Source organism: Coffea eugenioides, chromosome 6 (genome assembly GCF_003713205.1).
Source record: "Coffea eugenioides isolate CCC68of chromosome 6, Ceug_1.0, whole genome shotgun sequence".
In the NCBI taxonomy this organism is placed as follows: domain Eukaryota; kingdom Viridiplantae; phylum Streptophyta; class Magnoliopsida; order Gentianales; family Rubiaceae; genus Coffea; species Coffea eugenioides.
In genome coordinates, this window is record NC_040040.1 from 4,332,007 (window position 1) to 4,352,601 (window position 20,595).

At 37.4% G+C, this 20,595-nt stretch overlaps 2 protein-coding genes across 5 annotated transcripts; both read right to left on the bottom strand.

The window, feature by feature from the left end:
• Nucleotides 1-619: 619 nt before the first annotated feature.
• LOC113776412 (beta-fructofuranosidase, insoluble isoenzyme 1-like) lies at nt 620-5,311 on the bottom strand. Of its 3 annotated transcripts, XM_027321560.1 has the most exons (7): nt 5,288-5,311; nt 3,427-3,592; nt 2,671-2,679; nt 1,725-2,584; nt 1,160-1,563; nt 933-1,023; nt 620-799 (listed from the first exon to the last, which is right to left on the bottom strand). In XM_027321560.1, exons 1-7 carry the CDS (start codon nt 5,309-5,311, stop codon nt 620-622), a joined length of 1,734 nt encoding a protein of 577 aa, XP_027177361.1. The 3 variants fall into 3 exon arrangements, with proteins under 3 accessions (XP_027177361.1, XP_027177360.1, XP_027177362.1); XM_027321559.1 differs by lacking the exon at nt 5,288-5,311 and having other exon boundaries at nt 3,427-3,610; XM_027321561.1 differs by lacking the exons at nt 2,671-2,679; nt 5,288-5,311 and having other exon boundaries at nt 3,427-3,586.
• Nucleotides 5,312-8,892: 3,581 nt separating this feature from the next.
• Nucleotides 8,893-11,899, bottom strand: LOC113775492 (beta-fructofuranosidase, insoluble isoenzyme 1-like). 2 transcript variants are annotated; one of them, XM_027320394.1, is made up of 6 exons: nt 11,716-11,899; nt 10,960-10,968; nt 10,014-10,873; nt 9,449-9,852; nt 9,222-9,312; nt 8,893-9,088 (listed from the first exon to the last, which is right to left on the bottom strand). In XM_027320394.1, the coding sequence occupies exons 1-6, from the start codon at nt 11,897-11,899 to the stop codon at nt 8,909-8,911; spliced, it is 1,728 nt and encodes a 575-aa protein (XP_027176195.1). In that variant the 3' UTR covers nt 8,893-8,908. The 2 variants fall into 2 exon arrangements, with proteins under 2 accessions (XP_027176195.1, XP_027176196.1); XM_027320395.1 differs by lacking the exon at nt 10,960-10,968 and having other exon boundaries at nt 11,716-11,875.
• Between the last annotated feature and the right edge of the window lie 8,696 nt (nt 11,900-20,595).

Genomic DNA, 20,595 nt, shown 5'->3' on the forward strand with positions numbered 1-20,595 from the left:
GCTGAGTCGGGTACAGATGGAATGCAGGTAGCGAAGCCAACCAGTGCCGGGCCGGAATGTTTCACCGACCTACTTGCTTTTGTTGAGAAGAAAAAATGCAACTAGATTTTGTCAAATCAATGGAGTAAGCAGGTTTTCCACATAGATATTTTTGCTACTCCTAAAAAAAAATAAAATGAAGCGCTTGTTTATCCATTAGCAAAAATGATGTGCTGGTTCGTAATTCAGAACTTCTGATCCGACGGTCAAGCACCCTTTCCTTTAGAAGTTTTAAAAATTCCCTTGAATCAAACGAACATCAACCCTTCAAAGAATTTATTGCGTTCATGCTTTGTTTTACTTTAATTATTCTTCCAGTTATGAGCGAGTAGATGATCAGCAATTGATAAGATTTTCCCGGGATGTAAAAGGTTGTACAAGCTAGAAAATCAAAGAACGAAGATATAGACTTCATTGTTGGACCCGAATCGTAAATTTTTATTTTTGCTGATAATACAAGGTAAAAAAATAAAAATAAAAACAATTAATATAGGTTATCCTTCGCTCTGGTCAAAGAGCCAAAAAGAATATTCAAAAACAAAAATTCCAAAACGGTGATTGTAGAGCTCTCCCATGCATCTTAATTCACCTTAGCACTCTTCATGCTCCAGGCATCTAAAGTCTCGACTGTAATAGCCTCAGTCCCGTTGTTGAATGCATACAAATGAGCCTTGTCGAAGACGGCTTTAGTTGGATAAACCCTGGATGAAATGCAGGTCTTCCCTCCGGCCCCGAAGCTCTCTACCACTGAGTGATCAATCTGCGCCAACAAGGAATCCACAAACGAATGAATGATTCATCATAACATCATGGAAAGGAAATCAATATACAGGAGGCGGAGGCCTGCTGACTAGGCAAATAGTAAAAGGGTAGAAAAAGAACTGCAACCATACCAAGCTCCTAAGAGACAGCTTTTTATCAGTCAAATCCACATCTACAAATCCTGCAAATGAGGGTCTGTACAACTCCTTCTTTAAGGATGACCTGAGACGCGATAAGGGAGTGGAAAGTTGTTCAATCAATGTATAATTAAAGCATTAGTTTTAGAGAAGTCAAAAAAGAGAGAGAGTAGAATTATTTGCCAACTAAAGAAAGTTGACTTGTAAAATATCTAGCCAACCTCGTAGCGTCAGAGCACATGAGAACAACATGCTTGCCAGCGTCTTTGAAAATTCTGAAAAATACAGGAGTGTATTCTTTCAGGTCTTCAGTGGCAAGCGTCGCGAGACCAAATGGTCCGAGACCGCCCTGAACAAACGAACCTCTTTTGCTGCAAACATCTTGAGCATCAAGTTTTCTCCATTTTGGATCAAATGGCTCTGCCAAGTCCAAGCTGCGGAAAGAGAACGTCACTTCCACATCGGCCTGTGCAGGAGTTATTCCTGTAACTTCAACGCGGTCGCCCTTCTTCAGCAGCTGATTGCTCAGACGGACATGTGCCCGCCTCAAAGTATCCAATTCCTTAACTGGCCATTGCAGCAATTGTTTCCCATTTGGATCGAGCGTGATTGTTCGTGGAATCAACTGATCAATTGAAGACAAATTAGTTAAAAATATATGAAACAACATTAGATCATCAACACGAGTATTACTCGACTGGACGGGGTATAAAAGAATACCTATAGTCCAGCAATATATAAATGATTCTTGGAGTAAAATCTAACACTAATATTTAGAATATGTACCTGAATGCCTGCCCAACCCTTTTTGATATCGTCCTTGGCGGTGTCAGACTCATTAGCCCAACCCCACAAAATCCTCCGGTTCTTGCTTGGGTCAAAGAATGATTTGGAAGCATAAAAGTTGCCATAATCATATCTCAGCCCCTTCCAGTTATCTGGGGATGTATTGTCGGGAACGTACCTATCTTCTGCGGGGTAATATTTACCAAGGGTGTAGTACTCAAATCTTGTGGCATCAAGACTAACCTTCAAGACGTGCTTTACATTTTGTCCCAATACAGAAGTGTCCAACCCATTTGTTCCTGATTTGGCTACAGGGTAGAAGTCCGGGCATTCCCAATTGCCAGTCCCAGCAGACTGATGGATGGGATTTGCAGCCTTTTTCCACTTCATGAAGTCTCTGCTCTTGTACAAAAATGCAATTCCTGTATCCTTCCGTCTACCACCTATCAAGATTCTCCATTCCCCATCTCGGCCCAACCAGGCTGTGGTTGGGTCACGGAATGCTGTTTTGTTCACGCCGGCTTCGGAGACGATCAGTGGGTTGTTATCGGGTTTGACCCACTTGCGCAGATATGGATCGGAGAGGTTGGCTGGCACGGCGTAGTTCTGGACTTGGGTATTGTTCTTATCCACGATACCGGTGTAAAGGATGACCGGCTTGTTGCCTGGAAGAACTGTTGCAGAGCCTGACCAGCAGCCGTACTTGTCAAAGGGTTTTGAAGGGAAGATTGCAGGTTCCAATGGAGTCCAGTTGATCAAGTCAGTCGACACTGAATGGGCCCAGACAATGTTTCCCCATACAGCTCCTTTGGGATTGTATTGGTAGAAAAGATGGTAGACGCCATTATAATACATAGGACCTGTCATCAGCGTTGAGATGAAAATTAGTTTTTAAACCATCAAAAAGGAAAGGTTTTAAAAAGGCGTGGTTTTTGAGAGTGCTCACCATTTGGATCTGCCCTCCAGTCATTTTATGGTCCCGCATGGACATGTAAACAAAGGGTTCAGCCCATTAGTAGTTAGTAGAAGAAACCAATTGGACTAGGCACGCCCAGAAATTCTCTTAGTGTTAAAAAAAAAAAAAGCAAGAAACGTGCATGATTGTATTATTCAGTAGTATTTTACGAAACATTCATACATATGTAAATGCAGTCTTGATTAGGTACTTTATGCTGGATTTGGATTATCCTAAACATGTGGATAATGGCGTCGTGGATGACATGTTCCGCTCAACTTTCTTTTTCGCTTTTTCTAATATTTTTCTGCCCTATATCAGATTGAGCAATTGGAATGAATGACCATATCAGGAAACCGTTTTGGGAGCAGAATGTCTACGCCAGCACAGCATAACCAAGAATGTTGGATTGGATTGAGACTCTGGCTGCCTATCCTATTCCATCATCCACTAAAACCTTTTCAAATTCCTTAAATTAACAATAATATCAATGGCATAAATGGTATGTGAATTTTCTAATGTTAGCCAAAACAATTACTTGAAGGGTGAGAGTCAACTCTTTCAGCTTTCTTGCTTGTTCTCTCTCTTTTTTCTTTTTTTTTTGAAATAGTGTGAATATCAATAAAGCAGAATATATAAGATGATCGACATTGTGAGGTTGCATGCATTGTGTGTAAACTTGTAATGATGCCCAAGAGAGAACGTTAAAAATTGTAGCAAACCACAAAAAATTATGAGGAAAATTACCGTTAATCCAATGCTTCTTGGGTTGAAAGTGGTAGCCGGTTCTATGCACTTGCTCTACTTTGATGGCGGAAAGAGACTGATAATGAAGATAAACATTGTGGGAGGCTTCAACACCATTATAAGAAATTAAAAAGGATAACATGAATACTGGCAAAGCCCAAAGAAACTTGTTATGGAGCTCCATTGGACTTTGACAGTTGATACTATCTTTACAAAAAAAAGATACAATATTTATGTACAAATAAGATGCTATTCGATAGGCAGTGTGTTTGGTATTTAAAGGGAGATGGGAGAGAAAACAGACGAGAGATTTTAGGATTTTGAATGGTTAATTAATGCACTTTTGAGTATTTATAGATCAGAAAAAAATTGACCGCAAGAACAACGTCTATATAGATCAGAAAATTACTTATGGATGGGAATGATTGAGAAATAACTGCGAAATTAACCTGCGGCCGTTTTGTAAGCGTCCAATAGTTTTGATCTCTTTTTCCATTTTTAACTACCTGATTTATTCTATTTTTGACCAGGAAATAATCGCGGTTGGTGTCTTGAGTTCGGCCAAAATAAAACGTGGGGTCTGACGACAGGAAACCGAATGAAGAGAAAAGAAAGAAATCATCTTTGCTTCTTGAAAAGCAAAAATAAAATGGGAGGAGAAAGAGATCCCAACCAGTTCACGTCAACGTTCTGCATTGCTAGAACGTTTTCGGCTCAAGCAATTTTCTCACGTTCATTCTTCATTTCATACTTCTCTATGGACGCTTTGAAAATTACCTTGCTTGGATTGCTTGTTTCCGTCAAAAAATATTATCGTTTTCCGTGATCACATTTCCCTATCACCTTTTTTCCTTACATATATCAAATCGTTACAGTAATTTTTTCATGAAAAATGACGGAAAATGCAATCCAAACACAATCTAAGTACATGAATAATCATAGCTAAAATGTCCATCAAGGACCTTGGTAAAAGCGAACACTGTACTAACATGGAACGTTGGAAATAGAAACAAAGTAGTATCTACAATTGCTGCATTGATGGAATTATATTTTCTCATAATAAGTGGGAAAAGTACTTAACTACTTATTATTCCTGCAATAAAATATGTTTTGGATAATTCATCACTTTATCGCGCAATCGAGCGAGCAATCGAGAAGGTAGCAGCCGCCAGAGAAATTTTGCATCGTGGACTCCAAAAGTCAAAAGTCAACAGTAAAAAACTATTGCAAAAATAGGAGTCAAAATTGTTGGAAAATGTAAATAACAAAACTAAACTAGACAAATGCAGAGATTTTGAGGCGTGAAAACACTTTCCTTAATGTGTTATTTGCCTCTATGTTAGACAAATTTCCTCTAGGATACAATAAAGTCTAAGAACTATCAATGAAAAGTAAAAAGTAATTTAATTCTGTCAAAAGGATCACCTTGTCAAGATTTTATATATCTTTCAATTCATATTCAAGTGTATGAGATATAAACTGAAATAACTTTCCCACCAAACTTTTTTTCCAAACTAATATTTTGGAACAAGTTTGTTAAGGAAACAAGACAATGATGCATATATAGACAATGAGCACTCTATCCTCTTTCAATGTGGGACAATGAGCTTCAACTTTCTCATTATAAACTAATACCAACAATCTCCCACTTAGTTTGTAATGAAATTAAATCAGCACTCATATTATCTTGCATAGAGAAAGGTGTTTGTGAACTTAAACCCTTCTCTTAGTGTAAATATTTCACTTATTCTAACAAGTTATGGTGGTTATGTTGCTTAAACCATAACTTTAAACTTAAAATAGAAATAACACACACAAGATTATATCCTTTTCGGAGAATAGTTCACGAAATGATTTTAGCACTTTTACCGGCCGTATGCTCCATCCTAGATTCATGATCATTTACAAAAAAAACCCCCACTTTTGCTAGGAGCAGCACCACTCCCATGATCATATAGGTGAAGTACATTTCAAGCCTTTATTACCAAGGCACTATGAAACCAAATTTAACTTCATTAAGAGTATGACATTCAGCCTCTTAACTATCAAAGTGCACTAGTACTTTGGAATGGTATAATACAATTTCTAGTGCTCATAATCACTTATTAGTAACTTGTTATTACCCTTTAAACCTTTCATCTAGTGTTAGTGCTAGAAGAGAGGTTGGGTTACCATTACTAGTGGTTCTAGACAAAGGGTTTTAACGTAATTCCTAACGACGTTGCTTTCACTACATCTCTTGAAAGAGCTTTAGTGAATGGATCCGCTAAGTTGTTGAATGATCTAACATACACCACTGTGACTATGCCATCATTCAATAATTGTCTAACTTATTTATGTCTTAAACTTATATGTCTAGATTTGCCGTTATGTATTCTATTTAACGCTCTAGACATAGTGGCTTCGCTATCACAATGCAAAGAAATGGCTAACATCGGTTTTGGCCATAACTCGATGTCTAACAGTAAGTTTCTTAGCTATTCGGCCTCTTTGCATGCAGCTGCTAAGGCTACAAATTCAGCCTCCATTGTGGAATGAGTTATAACGGTTTGTTTCTTTGATACCCAAAAAACAGCTTTTCCACCCAACATAAAAATCCATCCAGAAGTAGACACTTTGGCGAGCTGTTCTAATTCTTGATAAATTTCGAAAATCCAATGAAGTAGGTTGGATGGTTCTTGCTTGACATATCTTTTTTTGTCTATAACAGCAACACCTCCTACCAAAATCAAAAAATAAAAACACTCCCCTTCTTTCTTCCCTTTTCTATGTGATTTCCCCGCCCTACATATTGCCAAATGAGGAGGCTTTTTCCATGTGAAAATTAGGATAAAAAAGCAAAATCCCTTGCAGAAAATCCAAAAATATGGCCTGGATCTTTGGTGCTTTCCTCGAATAATTGTTAAACGAGCCGTTAGAGATTGCCTCGAGGCAATCCTGCATAGCCCACAGAAATAAGCAGTGTACGTAGAGTAGTGTGTGGGACTTTTTTCCTTGGAAAGAAAAGGGAAAAAAAAGGAGGAAAATCTTTTAGCAGCAGAAAGCTGCTTGACATAGTGCCCTAGAGAGACAAAAATGACACCAGCCACCTAAACTCAACACAGGGGACGGAGAGAGATTCGCCAAACTCAACATCACCGATTTTTATATGTAGCCATAGGAAGCAATAATAATAGTAGTGGTCAAATTCAATACCAATAAAAAAAAACACAAACTTGGAATTATTATAAAAACAATACGGTAATTGCCAATATAGTAATGTAATGTTTTCTTTACTGGACTAGTAAATTTCTGATATGGTAATGTTTTGCTTTAGTCATCTAGTTTAACTTTTTGTCGTACCGTTGATATATTTTTTTAGTGTTTAAGTAGCAATAGAAAAATACCATACCTTTGTTGTTGTGTTCTTCTTTGTATTCTTTTTGTTAGATTTCACGGATATTGTTAGACTTATTGTTAGACTTCACGGATATTGAAGTCTTTGTTGATGTCTTCTTCTTTGAACTTCAAATTTTGGGACACATGAACTTATCTAAGTTTAAGGCTATGGCCAGCTAATTAAGTTTTTAAATATTGATATAGAAAGACATAAAAAAAATTATTAATTAAGTTTTAAATTCATATAGTGTATACTCAACTCGTGACACTATTAACAATATTTGTGATAGGCTGTTTGACACATTTGAGTGTAATTAAACACCTGTTTTTATCTGCCTTTTTTTTCAGCCATTTTTTCTTTTCTTTTTTTTTTGGATCATGCTAACAGCAGGCTCTGTTTGGATTATAAATTATTTGAGATATTTTTACTGTAGCACTTTTTGTGATGTGATGTATGTGAGATAAAAAGATAATTGAAAATATAAAAAGGTGTGTTGGAAATTGTAATGATGATGTAAGCAAATAAATTTTGACAAATAATCCTCAATCCAAACAAACCCATTATATTGATTGGTTTTTTACCTTTCAAAAAACATGTATGTACAGTCGTCCATTTCATTCACACCAAGGATCATCATCAAGTCCTATTATGGAGGTTGAAAATGAAGTTGTCAATCAAAAACTTGAGGTGGAGGAAAATGCTGTTGAGATGAGCGAAGAAAAACTGGATTTAGATATGTTAGAGCAGCCGAATGAAGGAGCCGAAACAGGGCAAAAAGGTCATAATGAAGGAGCAAAACCATTTGAAAAAAATAAAGGTAAAAGAAGTCAATAATATGGGAGGATATGAAAATAGTAAAACAGATCGATGGAACGATAAAAGTGCAATACAATCACTGCAAAGAGCTGTTTGCCAAAAGTTCATCTGGAGCCACTTCTCAACACAAGCGTCACCAAGGTCCGCGAGTTAGCAACTCATATGGTTCTAATACATGAATATCCATTTTTTATGTTGGATCATGTTGTTTTTAACAAATTTATGAAAACTGCATCCCCGTTTTATAAAAAGATTAACCGGCAAATAGTAAAGAAAGATTGTGTGATTGCTTACATGCTTGAAAAGAGAAGGCTGAGAAATATATTAAAAGATGACAACAGAGCAAGTATAACTATAGATTTCAAATTTCAATAGGGTTAGTACATAGAGTGTCCCACGAGAGTCTGTACACAACCCTCAAATTTCAAATTTTCACAACAGACGCCATTTTTGCATCCATGTATAGTCACAAACAAAGTATTCTATGTAGGGTGAGGAAGAAGTCATCCCACCAACGTGGAAACAGCAATCACCAGTAATCTCCACAAGAACAAGCACCATCCTTAAAATGATGAAATCTATTTGCATCTCACACTATAACTAATGACATATTTAATAAATGTGTGACAATCACCACAAACCCTTATGTTCTTTGTAATTCTAATAGGGCTTCCCTAAAGAGTCGCAAAGAGACCAAATGTGATAGCCAACTTTTCTCTGCGTGTGTATAAGGTTCTTCGCTTACATTCCTCATCAACCTCATGCACCACATAATTTGTGTCGGGAACATAGCCAGCCAGCTCTAATTTATTGTACAAACATTTTAGCTTCTCGTATATCTCCTTCGACTGAGTATGAGAATGGTCTCCAATAGTAAATTGATGGATTTGTTATCCACTTCAATGCATGTCCAACCAGAAACTTTTTTCAATCTCTGATGGATTTTGTTATCAACATCAAAATAACGTCAACCCTTCAAAGAATTTATTGCGTTCATGCTTTGTTTTACTTTAATTATTCTTCAAGTTATAAGCGAGTAGATGATCAACAATTGATATGATTTCCCAGGGATGTAAAAGGTTGTACAAGCTAGAAAATCAAAGAACAAAGATATAGACTTCATAGTTGGACGCGAATTGTAATTTTTTATTTTTGCTGATAATACAAGGTAAAAAATAAAAAAAAAACCAATTAATATAGGATATCCTTCGCTCTGGTCAAAGAGCCAAAAAGAATATGCAAGAACAAAAATTCCAAAATGGTGATTGTAGAGCTCTCCCATGCATCTTAATTCACCTTAGCAGTCTTCATGCTCCAGGCATCTAAAGTCTCGACTGTAATAGCCTCAGTCCCGTTGTTGAATGCATACAAATGAGCCTTGTCGAAGACGGCTTTAGTTGGATAAACCCTGGATGAAATGCAGGTCTTCCCTCCGGCCCCGAAGCTCTCTACCACTGAGTGATCAATCTGCGCCAACAAGGAATCCACAAACGAATGAATGATTCATCATAACATCATGGAAAGGAAATCAATATACAGCAGGCGGAGGCGTGCTGACTAGGCAAATAGTAAAAGGGTAGAAAAAGAACTGCAACCATACCAAGCTCCTAAGAGACAGCTTTTTATCAGTCAAATCCACATCTACAAATCCTGCAAATGAGGGTCTGTACAACTCCTTCTTTAAGGATGACCTGAGACGCGATAAGGGATTCGAAAGTTGTCCAATCAATGTATAATTAAAGCATTAGTTTTAGAGAAGTCAAAAAAAAGAGGGAGTAGAATTATTTGCCAACTAAAGAAAGTTGACTTGTAAAATATCTAGCCAACCTCGTAGCGTCAGAGCACATGAGAACAACATGCTTGCCAGCGTCTTTGAAAATTCTGAAAAATACGGGAGTGTATTCTTGCAGGTCTTCAGTGGCAAGCGTCGCGAGACCAAATGGTCCAAGACCGCCCTGAACAAACGAACCTCTTTTGCTGCAAACATCTTGAGCATCAAGTTTTCTCCATTTTGGATCAAACGGCTCTGCCAAGTCCAAGCTGCGGAAAGAGAACGTCACTTCCACATCGGCCTGTGCAGGAGTTATTCCTGTAACTCCAACGAGGTCGCCCTTCTTCAGCAGCTGATTGCTCAGACGGACATGTGCCCGCCTCAAAGTATCCAATTCCTTAACTGGCCATTGCAGCAATTGTTTCCCATTTGGATCGAGCGTGATTGTTCGTGGAATCAACTGATCAATTGAAGACAAATTAGTTAAAAATATGTGAAACAACATTAGATCATCATTACGAGTATTACTCGACTGGACGGGGTATAAAAGAATACTTATAGTCCAGCAATATATAAATGATTCTTGGAGTAAAATCTAATACTAATATTTAGAATATGTACCTGAATGCCTGCCCAACCCTTTTTGATATCGTCCTTGGCCGTGTCAGACTCATTAGCCCAACCCCACAAAACCCTCCGGTTCTTGCTTGGGTCAAAGAATGATTTGGAAGCATAAAAGTTGCCATAATCATTTCTCAGCCCTTTCCAGTTATCTGGGGATGTATTGTCGGGTACGTACCTGTCTTCTGTGGGGTAATATTTACCAAGGGTGTAGTACTCAAATCTTGTGGCATCAAGACTAACCTTCAAGGCGTGCTTTACATTTTGTCCCAATACAGAAGTGTCCAACCCATTTGTTCCTGATTTGGCTACAGGGTAGAAGTCGGGGCATTCCCAATTGCCAGTCCCAGCAGACTGATGGATGGGATTTGCAGCCTTTTTCCACTTCATGAAGTCTCTGCTCTTGTACAAAAATGCAATTCCTGTATCCTTCCGTCTACCACCTATCAAGATTCTCCATTCCCCATCTCGGCCCAACCAGGCTGTGGTTGGGTCACGGAATGCTGTTTTGTTCACGCCGGCTTCGGAGACGATCAGTGGGTTGTTATCGGGTTTGACCCACTTGCGCAGATATGGATCGGAGAGGTTGGCTGGCACGGCGTAGTTCTGGACTTGGGTATTGTTCTTATCCACGATACCGGTGTAAAGGATGACCGGCTTGTTGCCTGGAAGAACTGTTGCAGAGCCTGACCAGCAGCCGTACTTGTCAAAGGGTTTTGAAGGGAAGATTGCAGGTTCCAATGGAGTCCAGTTGATCAAGTCAGTCGACACTGAATGGGCCCAGACAATGTTTCCCCATACAGCTCCTTTGGGATTGTATTGGTAGAAAAGATGGTAGACGCCATTATAATACATAGGACCTGTCATCAGCGTTGAGATGAAAATTAGTTTTTAAACCATCAAAAAGGAAAGGTTTTAAAAAGGCGTGGTTTTTGAGAGTGCTCACCATTTGGATCTGCCCTCCAGTCATTTTATGGTCCCGCATGGACATGTAAACAAAGGGTTCAGCCCATTAGTAGTTAGTAGAAGAAACCAATTGGACTAGGCACGCCCAGAAATTCTCTTAGTGTTAAAAAAAAAAAAAGCAAGAAACGTGCATGATTGTATTATTCAGTAGTATTTTACGAAACATTCATACATATGTAAATGCAGTCTTGATTAGGTACTTTATGCTGGATTTGGATTATCCTAAACATGTGGATAATGGCGTCGTGGATGACATGTTCCGCTCAACTTTCTTTTTCGCTTTTTCTAATATTTTTCTGCCCTATATCAGATTGAGCAATTGGAATGAATGACCATATCAGGAAACCGTTTTGGGAGCAGAATGTCTACGCCAGCACAGCATAACCAAGAATGTTGGATTGGATTGAGACTCTGGCTGCCTATCCTATTCCATCATCCACTAAAACCTTTTCAAATTCCTTAAATTAACAATAATATCAATGGCATAAATGGTATGTGAATTTTCTAATGTTAGCCAAAACAATTACTTGAAGGGTGAGAGTCAACTCTTTCAGCTTTCTTGCTTGTTCTCTCTCTTTTTTCTTTTTTTTTTGAAATAGTGTGAATATCAATAAAGCAGAATATATAAGATGATCGACATTGTGAGGTTGCATGCATTGTGTGTAAACTTGTAATGATGCCCAAGAGAGAACGTTAAAAATTGTAGCAAACCACAAAAAATTATGAGGAAAATTACCGTTAATCCAATGCTTCTTGGGTTGAAAGTGGTAGCCGGTTCTATGCACTTGCTCTACTTTGATGGCGGAAAGAGACTGATAATGAAGATAAACATTGTGGGAGGCTTCAACACCATTATAAGAAATTAAAAAGGATAACATGAATACTGGCAAAGCCCAAAGAAACTTGTTATGGAGCTCCATTGGACTTTGACAGTTGATACTATCTTTACAAAAAAAAGATACAATATTTATGTACAAATAAGATGCTATTCGATAGGCAGTGTGTTTGGTATTTAAAGGGAGATGGGAGAGAAAACAGACGAGAGATTTTAGGATTTTGAATGGTTAATTAATGCACTTTTGAGTATTTATAGATCAGAAAAAAATTGACCGCAAGAACAACATCTATATAGATCAGAAAATTACTTATGGATGGGAATGATTGAGAAATAACTGCGAAATTAACCTGCGGCCGTTTTGTAAGCGTCCAATAGTTTTGATCTCTTTTTCCATTTTTAACTACCTGTTTTATTCTATTTTTGACCAGGAAATAATCGCGGTTGGTGTCTTGAGTTCGGCCAAAATAAAACGTGGGGTCTGACGACAGGAAAACCGAATGAAGAGAAAAGAAAGAAATCATCTTTGCTTCTTGAAAAGCAAAAATAAAATGGGAGGAGAAAGAGATCCCAACCAGTTCACGTCATCTGCACAACGTCCTGCATTGTTAGAACTTTTTCGGCTCCAGCAATTTTCTCACGTTCATTCTTCATTTCATACTTCTCTATGGACGCTTTGAAAATTAAGTACATGAATAATCGTGGCTAAAATGTCCATCAAGGACCCTGGTAAAAGCAAACACTTTGTACTAACAGCTATTCGTGCAAGTGGAAGAAATTTGTAACTTTGAAGTATAAGTTTTCAGGTTTGAAATCTATAGGAATTGAGCGAATAACGTTGAAAGAGTTTTCTTTGGTACAGTCCAATCTAGATGGAATAAGATTAATCGCACACCGTAAAATATTTAAATATGAATACCTGTGATTTAATGCTTTGTGGAATAGTCTTTAAGATTAAATGGTACACACACATTCACCCGATGAAAATTCAGAATTCCCGACAACTTTGAACAAAATTAGCTGTTGCTACCGACCGAATATTAATTGTTGTACACGCAATTGACCGTGAGATGATCGTTATGGTCATATATTTCAATGTCCATCGAAAGAATGGTATATGAAGTACGTCAACTACATTAGGCAGTACGTCAAATCTATGAAGTTGGAAAAATGAGGTCCCTTGATGCTCCAAGCGTCCAACGTCTCAATGGCAACTGTCTCGCTGCCATTATTGAATGCATACAAATGGGCATTGTTGGAGACTGCCAAAGTAGGATAAACCCTAGATGTAATGCACACTTTGCCTCCACCACGGAATGATCAATCTGCCAACAGAAAAACAAATAAACGGAGGGAGATGTGAAAGTTTTCACCAGGCTCCTGGGAGAGAGCTTCTTCCTTGCCAAATCTCCGTCTAAGAAGCCTGCAAATGAGGGCTTGCACAACCCTTTCTTTAATTAAATAGGATTGAGGTAGTCAATCCTATGAATGACTACTAATGTATATTAATTACATAGGATTGAGCTCTTAGTAGATTGAAATTGCAACTGCAGTAATGCACTGTGAAATGACCAAGTAATTTGTGATTCCAACTGCATAATTATTGTTTGGATTTTGAATATTTGTATTACTTATTTGATTTGCTTAACTAGTGTGTAATTCGTCAATTACAAAATTATTGGATGGCATTGCCTAACCAATGATTATGCACTAAATGCTTGTGATGTCATTGTGCATGTTGCTAGATTTTTCTTTCAAGTAGAACTAACAACTTGGATACAACAAAATGACAATGAGAAGCTTATTCCAGATCAAGTAATAAGGGGGTATACCAAAATTCAAGACAATCAAAAGGAAAAGGACATGAGACAAAAGACACAATCCAAGTGAGTGGAATATGCAAAAACAAGTGCGAGGCTGAGGCACAACAAAAGTTAGGCTTTAGATTCCTATACTTTCCCATGCATATCACCTTTGTCTGTTCAACTTGCATGGAATGTGGAATGCAAAAAAGGACATGTGCTCTGATGTTAGCCTTGAAAGTTACATGGCATTGCCTAATCGAAATGATTAGTGAATATTCTCCTCCTCTTTTTCTTCATTTGGTAATTTAGTTTTCCTTTTGCAAACACATATTATTACCAACCAGTACCCAAGAGTTATGACTTATGCAGCAGCTTGGGTGGAAACGATAATGGAATTTGGAAACATTATTGTACCGACCCCTCCAATGTGAAGCAATACCCCCCTCCCCCCCCCCCCCCACCCCCCAAAAGAAAAGAAAAAAAGCCTCCTTTCCTACCATCTGCAATTACGTAGATTTTTTCTGAAAGTGGAAGAATTTGTGGGCACGGATAAACATAAACTAGTGCTTATGTGGTCATTGTATTCGTGGAAACGTTCCGGGGGAATGAGTGAGAGGAGAGCACTATGTTCTGAATGAAAGAAAGGGAAGCAGTAAATGCAACCTTAAACACCAAGGCGGGCACCACCATAGTATACATACATCTTTCTAGTTCGACAATGACGACCCCAAAAAAGTTTGTAACGTTCATTTCTTCGCTAGTAACTGCGGTGCATGTTGTTGTGTTGGCATTTGATTGCAGCTTGATTTCGGACAAAAAGGTTGGGTGAGCATTCGCAGTCGCCAACTGCAGGACCAAATGCTGATACACATATAAATTTACGATTGATGAATTAGGCCCATGGATGATGGATGGTGTAAGGCATTTTTTTTTAATTGTTCCTTGTTTTTGTTTGCGTCCAGTTTTGATAACGTTTATAGGATTCAATCAGTTCTTAGGTTTTATTTTTTTTAAAGAAAAAGAGTAGGTTCGATTAATTTCAATAACCACCACAAATCAGGATATATTCTTGAAACCATCGACGGCTTACAGAATTCTTACACGCCACAGATTTCGAAAACAGTAGTAGATTGCATATGCTGCTTCATTTATGTGATACATGGCGACATTCACCCCCTCATATAACGAATTTCTTCCTACCCACCTAGCCTCCAGCAAGTGCTAAATTCACGATGTTTTAAACTAATTTGGATGCTCCACGTTTCTTGTATAAGAAGGTCTAAGCACCGGTAGATAATAATTGACTAATGATGTGAGAAAACAAACACTTGGCAGTAGAACCTTTTCGGGTGCATGGGTCTGAGTAAAATGAATGGTTAGCAGCTTCAATTAATACAAAATCATATCTACAAAGTACAAATGCAAGCAAGGATGGCATTTTGATGCAGTTACAACGTTGTTGTATTTGTTATATATATAACTTGATATATCATTATATATATAACCTTGCTATTCGTACACAATTGCTTAATGCATAAATAGCATTCGGTTGGTAAATATATACTAAAATTTAGAATTAGTACAAAAACAGTAATGAAAATTTTACAATTTCACATAAATTTGTTTGTTATAAAGGAATGGCAAGGGAGAATAGAAGAAAAAATAACATAAAATGCTCCACAAAAATAGAATGGAGTTCTTTAGTGCTTTGTTTTTATTACCCGTAGGCACGCTATGTTATTTTCCATAGTTGAAAAATATAATCATCGTTTCATACTCTTTGAAATCACAATCCAACACTAACATTTCTGAATTTCAAAACAAATTTTGAGTTTCTTTTTGGCTTACCTATCCTTTTATTGGTTATATGTTATACAGTTAGTTGGTATTCTACCTTTTCAAATCAATATTGCCTATTTGTAACATTTTATTAATTTTTAAATTATAACAAATAAAATTTGTAGGACTTATGTCATGTGCTTCAGGACTTTTGCTACCCTTGAGTAACGAAAATGCCTAGCCCAACATTTTCACCTTTTAGAGTACCGGTTGGATTGCAATTTTTCGCAAAAAATATTTTACATTTTCTATGAATATATTTTTCAATCTCCTTTTTACTTCACATATATTAAATCGTTACAATATATTTTTCTACAAAAAACTTTTAAAAATAACAATCTAAACTGGGAATATCTTATTTGTAAATTTGCCTTACACAGTATTGAAGGTTATTGGTCAACGTTCAAATCCTTGTATGGGAAAATTCGGTATTATTCCTTTAATATGTATCTCTTAATGGTAATGGTGGCTTATATTTTAAATTTTTGAAATGATTAAAATTTAAGAATAAAAAACATTTATTTCATAATCCAATAATAATCTAACTTGAGAGTATGACACCTAAAAAATACTACTGTATCATCTCCTCTTTATGTAGCATGTTGCAATGTCCTCTGACTAAAGCTATGGGAAGTTTTTTTTTTTTTTTTTATAAGTGAGAGGACTCGAATTTGAGATTTCTTTTTACAACCCTTTCCGTTTTACTATTCAACTCAATTCTTGTCGCGAAAGCTAAGAGAAGGTTAAGAATTAATTGAAGCTATAAATGAATTTTAACATTTCTTATGTCAAAACTTTGTTATTGAAAAATGAATTATCAAGCAGAATAAATAGTTGATTTTTAAAATTTAAAGACTATGCTAAACTAGAGCTAAAGTTAGAAGGCTGAATGCCACAATTATGCAGAAGAGCAGAAAAGGTCAAAAGGCTTGTAAATTAATCTTCTTGAATGGAAGAAAGGGATCCCTTCACTGAAGTTGAAATGACAAAAGTTGCATGCCTTTATCACTAAAATGGCATTTTCCTTCTGAAGAATTCGTCCGAAATCTGCAATTCTTTTTTTCTGCAGGTTTCTTCACTAAAATGCGTATACCCCCACAGCTACGAATCACAAAAGGATCTTTCGGTCTTTATCTTCACATATATGATGCATTCTTGGAAGGGTAAGCCAAGCCATTTGGAGGCCGAAAAACGATACCCACCATAGCCATTTGGAGACCTCTCAAGTCTGGAGATAAAGATTGGACAAATACCGAAATCACTATAATGGTCCTCCACGGGCTTTTCCCTAAAGTGAAGAAACTCTCTACCCTCTGCAGTCGAAAAGAGCCTCAAAACACATTTGTCTCAGGCACATTCCCAGTTTCCCACTACCTGCCCTATATGCATCTATCTACATACACGCATTCTTGTAATGATCTTGCACGTTTCGGGCCTCTGGGGCAGGTTAGAAAAAGATGTGAGGTAGGTGCATTTTCATAAAGATCAAACAACAAATGAGTACGACAACATTAAGCGCCCATTTCAGCGTTCCACAACCGACATTGTAACCTCCTCCACTGACTTGCTTCGAGTTTTTGGGGTTTAGTACTAGTATCTTTTCTTTTTTTTCCCCCTTCATTGAAAAGTTCTAGACTCGACCAGGAAGAAACATGAATCCAGAAATGGTCTTGATTTCCATTGGAATTGGTCCTCGATTTTTATTTCTTTCATTTCCACGTAGCCTCTCATAAAATTTAGAACATATCTGAGCCCAGTAATAGATTTGCCTTCGCGAGCCACGTCTCCCCACTTCAGACCTTTCGAGCAACTTAAAATTCGGTTAAGGTCTTTACTGACTGCTGAGGGATTTTTAATTTTTTTTCAATAAAAAAGATTGAAATATTAGCTACACCATCAGTTTCTCATTTTACCTTGGATTTGTTTATGCTTCAAATTGCGACTTTTGCAAATTGGTGGACAAAATAACGGGACATGTGAATTTCCACTACTTACAAGATATGTAAAGCCTTATGTTTGAAATACAAATTGGTACTCTGGGGGGTGCCAAAGAATGAATGCGGGCTCTTGACGTCAGAGTCTTTCATGTATCGGGAAGTTCAGGGAAAATGCGACTGCATCAACTGTACAGGAAAAGTTAAGTTAGGCTGCATTATGCAGCCCACTAAGTCAAGGTGCAGCATAGCCAATTACTATTATATTTAATTAATATCATCAGTTCAATGTTGAAATGTTTCTTAGTTCAAGAATCAAGACTAGACCAGTGAATTGTGTACCGCATTTGCAAATGCAGCATAGCTAATGCTTAGAGTTACCGGTGCACACATATACAGGCACTGAGTCCATTCAGCAATTAAAAGAGTATGGACTTTTACAACTTTGCTTATTTGGGGGAGTAATAACATGCCAAAGCTTCTGTACATATCACTTCAATCAGGAGTAGTAATTCCTTGTAGATTCCAAAGACACTGACCTATTAAGGATAGCGAATATTAGGTCAACTATGATAAGAAATTAGTGTACATGAGCAAGGCTTAACCAGGCTTTTGATACTAGACTCTTGCAAATATTTTTTAGCAGTAAAAATTAACCTTGTGTACCTGGAAGATAGTATAGCTTAAGCCAAGATAGTCCAGAGCAGGTATGAAGAGATATGCTGACTGTGTGTTCTGTTGGTGGAAGAAACATGTAGAGCGGAGTCGGATGATGATATCAGCACATGGTGCTTTTAACTTGTGCTTTTTGGAAGACAATTAAGAAAGTATGGAGCCAAACTGATCCAAACTGAAGTTGAGACGCATATGGGCTCAACAGTTCAAAATCAATTAGCAGGCCTGCCAGTTAAGGACCACAAGATAGAGAAAGTCAAACAAGCTAGCATCCATGGTAGCAAAACTGCGCATTATCGGCAGTGGCAGAAGCTGTACATGGACTGCCAATTCCAATAGGCCATCAGATCTGTACAAGCTGTCCAAATTTTCTGTTCCAATTACCATTTCTCATGCAATATAATCACAAAGAATGGCATTCTAATAATGGATTTGTTTAGTTGTAGCACTATGGATGAGGGTAAGATACACAGATGGGAGAAAACTCACCTCACCAAGGTGGAAACAGCATTAATAGAGCTGTTAAACATAACTAGTAGCTCAAAAACTCGTTAGACCTCGACTCGTTAGTTGTGGTAAACGAGCCGAGCTCGAGTTAGAAATGTGCTCGTTTAATTACTCGACTCGTTTGGTAGCTGGGTAGCTCGTTAAAACTTGTTAATAAAAGGCATATTTGCCATTTTATAAATCAAAATATAACAAATCTAATTAGGGTTCTCACTTCTCGCTTCTCCAGCTCTGTATAATTTTTCCTCTTCTTCTTCGATTTCGCGGCTTCGCCTCTGTGCCTCTCCGTCACAACCAAGTGGAGGTTTATTTCGCGGCTTCAACCCCACAGTCCACCATCTCCTCCTCTCTACCTCTCCGTCACACCCCACTTATCTATTAGAAATTTTGCACCACAAAGGCCTTCATTTTTTCACTGCTATTACCAGTCACGGCTGCATCTTTAGCTCAGTCTATTTGGTTACCTCCAGCTCCAGTCACCTCCAGCAAAAATCACCGCAAGCATTCAAGTAACCGCTGACCAATCCAATTTGACTAATTTCGCCGAACCATCGTCAATTTTGGTAAGGAAAAATACCTATTATTACTTTGTTGGCGAGGTGCTTTAATTCTTGATGAATTTCGAAAATTCAATGAATCAGGTTGGATGGTTCTTGCTTAACATATCTTTTTTTTTTTTGGTCTATAACAACACCACTCCCACAAAAATCGAAAAACAAAAACGCTCCCCTTCTTTCTTCTCTTTTCTATGTGATTTCCCCTCCCTACACATCGCCAAATGAGGAGGCTCTTTACGTGTCGAAATTGGGATCAAAAAACAAAATCCCTTGTAGAAAATCCAAAAATATGACCCGGGTCTTTGGTGCTTTCCTCGAATAATTGTTAAACAAGCCGTTAGAGATTGCCTCAAGGCAATCCTGCAAAGCCCACAGAAATAAGCAGTGTACGCAGAGTAGTGTGCGGGACTTTTTTCCTTGGAAAGAAAGGGGAAAAAAAAGAGGAAAATCTTTTAGCAGCAGAAAGCTGCTTAACATAGCGCCTAGAGAGACAAAAATGACACCAACCACCTAAACTCAACACATGGGGCACAGAGAGATCTGCCAAACTCAACATCCCCGATTTTTATATGTAGCCATAGGAAGCAAGAATAATAGTAGTGATCAAATTCAATGCCAATAAAAAAACACAAACTTGGAATTATTATAAAAATAATAAGGTAATTGCCAATATAATAATGTAATGTTTTCTTTACTGGACTAGTAAATTTCTGATATGATAATGTTTTGCTTTAGTCATCCAGTTTAGATTTTTGTAGTACCCTTGATATATTTTTTTTAGTGTCTAAGTAGCAATAGCAATATACCATATTTTGTTGTTGTGTTCTTCTTTATGTTCTTTTTGTTAGACTTCATGGATGTTGTTAGACTTCACGGATATTGAAGTCTTTGTTGATGTCTTCTTCTTTGAATTTCAAATTTTGGAGCACATGAACTTATCTAAGTTTTAAGGCTATGACCTGTTAATTAAGTTTTTAAATATTGATATAGAAAGACATAAACAAAGTTATTAATTAAATTTTAAATTCATATAGTGTATACTCAACTACTGACACTATTAACAATATTTGTGAAAGGTTGTTTGACATATTTGAGTGCAATTATACACCTGTTTTTATCTGCTTTCTTTTTCATCCATTTTTTCATTCTTTTTTGAATCATGCTAACAGTAAAATTGATTGGTTTTTTCCCTTTCAAAAAACATGGATGTACAGCCATCTATTTCATTCACTCAAAAAATCATCATTAAGTCCTATTATGGAGGTTGAAAATGAAGTTGCCGATCAAGAACTTGAGGTGGAGGAAAATGCTGATGAGTTGAGCGAAGAAAAGTTGGATTTAGATATGTTTAGGGATGGCAATGGGGGCGGGTGCCCATGGGGGGCTAATGGAAAGGGGGTTGGGACGGGGGGAATTTTTTTCCCCCCACTTAGAAACGGGGCGGGGGAGTATACCCCTGCCCCG